The following is a 2,896-nucleotide window of genomic DNA, read 5'->3' on the forward strand; positions in this document are numbered from 1 at the left end:
TTGTTTCATCAGGCCTTACATTCATGGCCCAGATCCCAAATTAAATCCTTCTTCACATCCCAATCTCTTACCATGTCATACTTCCCCAAGCCCACTTGTAATCCAAGTCCAATTATTAAAATGGTGTCAACAGAATGTAAATTCAATCATAAACTATCTATTAGATTATCGGATCCAATTGATATATAATCTTATTAGATTCACATCAAATTAAACCTAAACTGGTCTGGATCTAACCCGTTTATAAGTTTACTTGGCGCAATGGTACATGTGCATTAACCGTTATATAAATATAAAAAAACTATCATTATTAGTTGTAGGATCAGTTATGCACGGAGGAAGAAGAAAAGTGGCTGCAACGGAAAAGAATTAAGCAAATACGTAAGAATTTATTATACTCTCCTGCTATTGAAAAAAAACATGGAACAATTATTTTGGAGGTTGTTTCTAAAACCTCTTATTATACATATCTGCAATTAATATTCAAGTGGTTCGGAACTTTCTTTCATCAGAAAGCAGCTTAGCAAAGCGCTTAATAGCTTCTTCATTAGTACCTTCTCCCTCAACCGTCTCAAACTGACCTGTTTCCATATTCACCCTTGACACTGGTTTCTTTAACAGCTTCTCTCCAATCTTTATAAGCCCTTCCAGATTCTCCTTTGTTGCAATATCAACCGAGGATAAGTTACCGGTCAATGTGTCATCCTGTCCATCCATATCACAAGAAATTATTAGCATGCATATGATAGTCATGGGATACATTTGACGTTTATGGCAAGAGTCTCATATACACTAGACTAGCCATTTATTTGATTCTTTATATATACCTGAATGCGAAGGTAGTTCTTCTCGGAATGCAGGGCTTGGAAGAGAGTTGAGACATGGATGTCAACCATATCAGAGCTCGCGTCGCCATAAACGTCAAGCAATGGTGTTGCACCATTGTCATAAACCCAACTGAGCAATCCCCACCGGGAGGCTGTGGTTGCATTGTACTTCTTTTCTCGCTTGGCTGCACCGGTGCCCAATGAAAGGACAAGCATCCTTTTGCTTTCCATCGGTTCCATCTCAACGAACTCATAGTTCCCCATTACAATTTCCTTTGCGATGTGGCTTATGGCCATTAGGGTCTGCAAATTCTCTCAGCACAGGTTATTTGTTAGTTGCCAAACATAGTTTGATCTAAATCTTCAAAATGTGAGACATTCAAGTGCTTCTCTAATTTATCAAATTAGCAGCTTACTGGATTATTTGCAGCAACCCCACCATCGATGAGATCAAAAGTGCGCGTCTTTCCATCAGCATCCTTAGTCTCAAAGTAGTGTGCTGGGAGATAGGTAGGGGCTGCAGAGGTGCTGAGGCAGATATCTGATAGCAGAGCATTCTTGGAAACATTCACTTTGGCCTGTATATTGTTTCAAATAGATTATTAAGAAAATTAATGTAGCTAGAAAACCCAAAATGCTCAAATTAATGTTCACAAGTTTCATACGTCACTGGTAGTGAAGATAATTGGCTGGAGGTGTTTGATATCAAAAGCTGGTATGACCACATTTGTTAGGGTCTGCTTTATAGTAAGGTCACCTAGTAGCTCCTTTGTTAATGACTTTAAGTACTTCCCATCATACTTTGGCCCTGAGACCGCGCCAATCAAACCTGTCACCATGTCCAGGAAGCTCTTGCCACTAATCAGAGAAACACCCTTCAATGATTCATCCAACATAGTACAAATCCATTGACACAAGAATATAATTAAAAGCACTTAAAGTTTAAGCTTCTAAATTTTTTATTCACCTGCTCTGAGGGAATATCTTGGGGGTGTGTTGTAAGTAGAAATTGTTGATGTCCTTTGCAGCATACATGGGGCGGTTGTTCTTGTTGGGAGCAGCAAGCATGGTGGTGACAAGCCCGCCAGTGCTAGTTCCAGCAATTACATCGAAATAATCTGCAATTCTTGCACTTGTTCCATCAAGTTCCTAGCAATCAAATCATATATGAACAAAAATAAGTTTTATAATACAATGACAATATAGGAAAAAGGTGAAAAGTGTAAGCATGTTTGATGAAGTGCTACCTGAAGCTTTGATTCAAGAAAGGCGAGAAGGATACCGGGAATGATGCCTTTAATGCCACCTCCATCGATGCTCAGTACCGTCACCGTCTTTCTTTTTGTCAATCCAGAAGCCATTTTGAGGTTGTTGAAAGTGAAGGGTTGTAAGGAAACAGATTGCAACGAAGAGAGTAGTTGTTTTTTTGCATATGAAGGGATTGTACACACTCAAGAGGATATTTATAACAAGAAATGAAGCTAAAAAACAAAGCATCCAATGGCCGATGCATCAACAGAGATATCTTTGTTTATATATGTGTTTAGCTAACTTTGATAATTTCCAAGGCACTCCATTATTGATTTTGTCAAATATTCCCTCATTTTGAATTGCATTAATGGAAATCTTTATTAGGATTATCTGCATGTGGTCCAAGCTTCTTTGTCATCATCTAGAGCGTAATTTATATTTTTTCCCTTTTTTTTTTTTTTTTTTTTTTTTTTTTTTTACTCCCTAGCCTCAAATTTGATGGCTATGGGATTGACATCTCTGTTTATCTGTATCATAAATGGAGTCAGGACAGTATGTATTGTGTATACCCTCAAATCATTTGTTTCACATCATTGAGCTACCAAATATATATATATATATATATATTCACTGTTTTGCCGATTATTTCATAGCTACATCATAACAAAAAGGAAAATAAAAGAAGAAAGTGAATGATTCATGCATGGGATCTATTTAATTTCGCTTTTAATGTGATCTTCATCATTCTTTCACTTCAAAGGCCTTCAAAAGAATTACATATGATTTTGTCTGTGCAGCATTTATTTCAAATCATTAGC

At 37.1% G+C, this 2,896-nt stretch overlaps 1 protein-coding gene across 2 annotated transcripts; it reads right to left on the reverse strand.

Annotated features, from left to right (window-relative positions):
* Positions 1-369: 369 nt before the first annotated feature.
* Positions 370-2,415, reverse strand: LOC132266842 (patatin-like protein 3). 2 transcript variants are annotated; one of them, XM_059767841.1, is made up of 6 exons: positions 2,110-2,415; positions 1,795-1,976; positions 1,493-1,685; positions 1,244-1,405; positions 828-1,130; positions 370-705 (listed from the first exon to the last, which is right to left on the reverse strand). In XM_059767841.1, exons 1-6 carry the CDS (start codon positions 2,137-2,139, stop codon positions 484-486), a joined length of 1,092 nt encoding a protein of 363 aa, XP_059623824.1. In that variant the 5' UTR covers positions 2,140-2,415; the 3' UTR covers positions 370-483. The 2 variants fall into 2 exon arrangements, with proteins under 2 accessions (XP_059623824.1, XP_059623822.1); XM_059767839.1 differs by having other exon boundaries at positions 2,075-2,414.
* Between the last annotated feature and the right edge of the window lie 481 nt (positions 2,416-2,896).

The sequence above is a fragment of the Cornus florida genome, unplaced genomic scaffold, assembly GCF_030987335.1.
Source record: "Cornus florida cultivar Cherokee Brave unplaced genomic scaffold, ASM3098733v1 CherokeeBrave_3.0.0_Hap2_Chr07, whole genome shotgun sequence".
NCBI classification, from domain to species: Eukaryota; Viridiplantae; Streptophyta; class Magnoliopsida; order Cornales; family Cornaceae; genus Cornus; species Cornus florida.

What these genes read in the sequence shown, in the direction of transcription:
- LOC132266842 (XM_059767839.1), bottom strand. Translation starts at nt 2,188, where the DNA reads ATGGCTTCTGGATTGACAAAAAGAAAGACGGTGACGGTACTGAGCATC. An exon ending in GGGTTGCTGCAAATAATCCA is followed by an intron (nt 1,131 to 1,243) that starts GTAAGCTGCTAA and finishes GAGAATTTGCAG; the next exon opens with ACCCTAATGGCCATAAGCCA. An exon ending in AGAACTACCTTCGCATTCAG is followed by an intron (nt 706 to 827) that starts GTATATATAAAG and finishes ATGGATGGACAG; the next exon opens with GATGACACATTGACCGGTAA.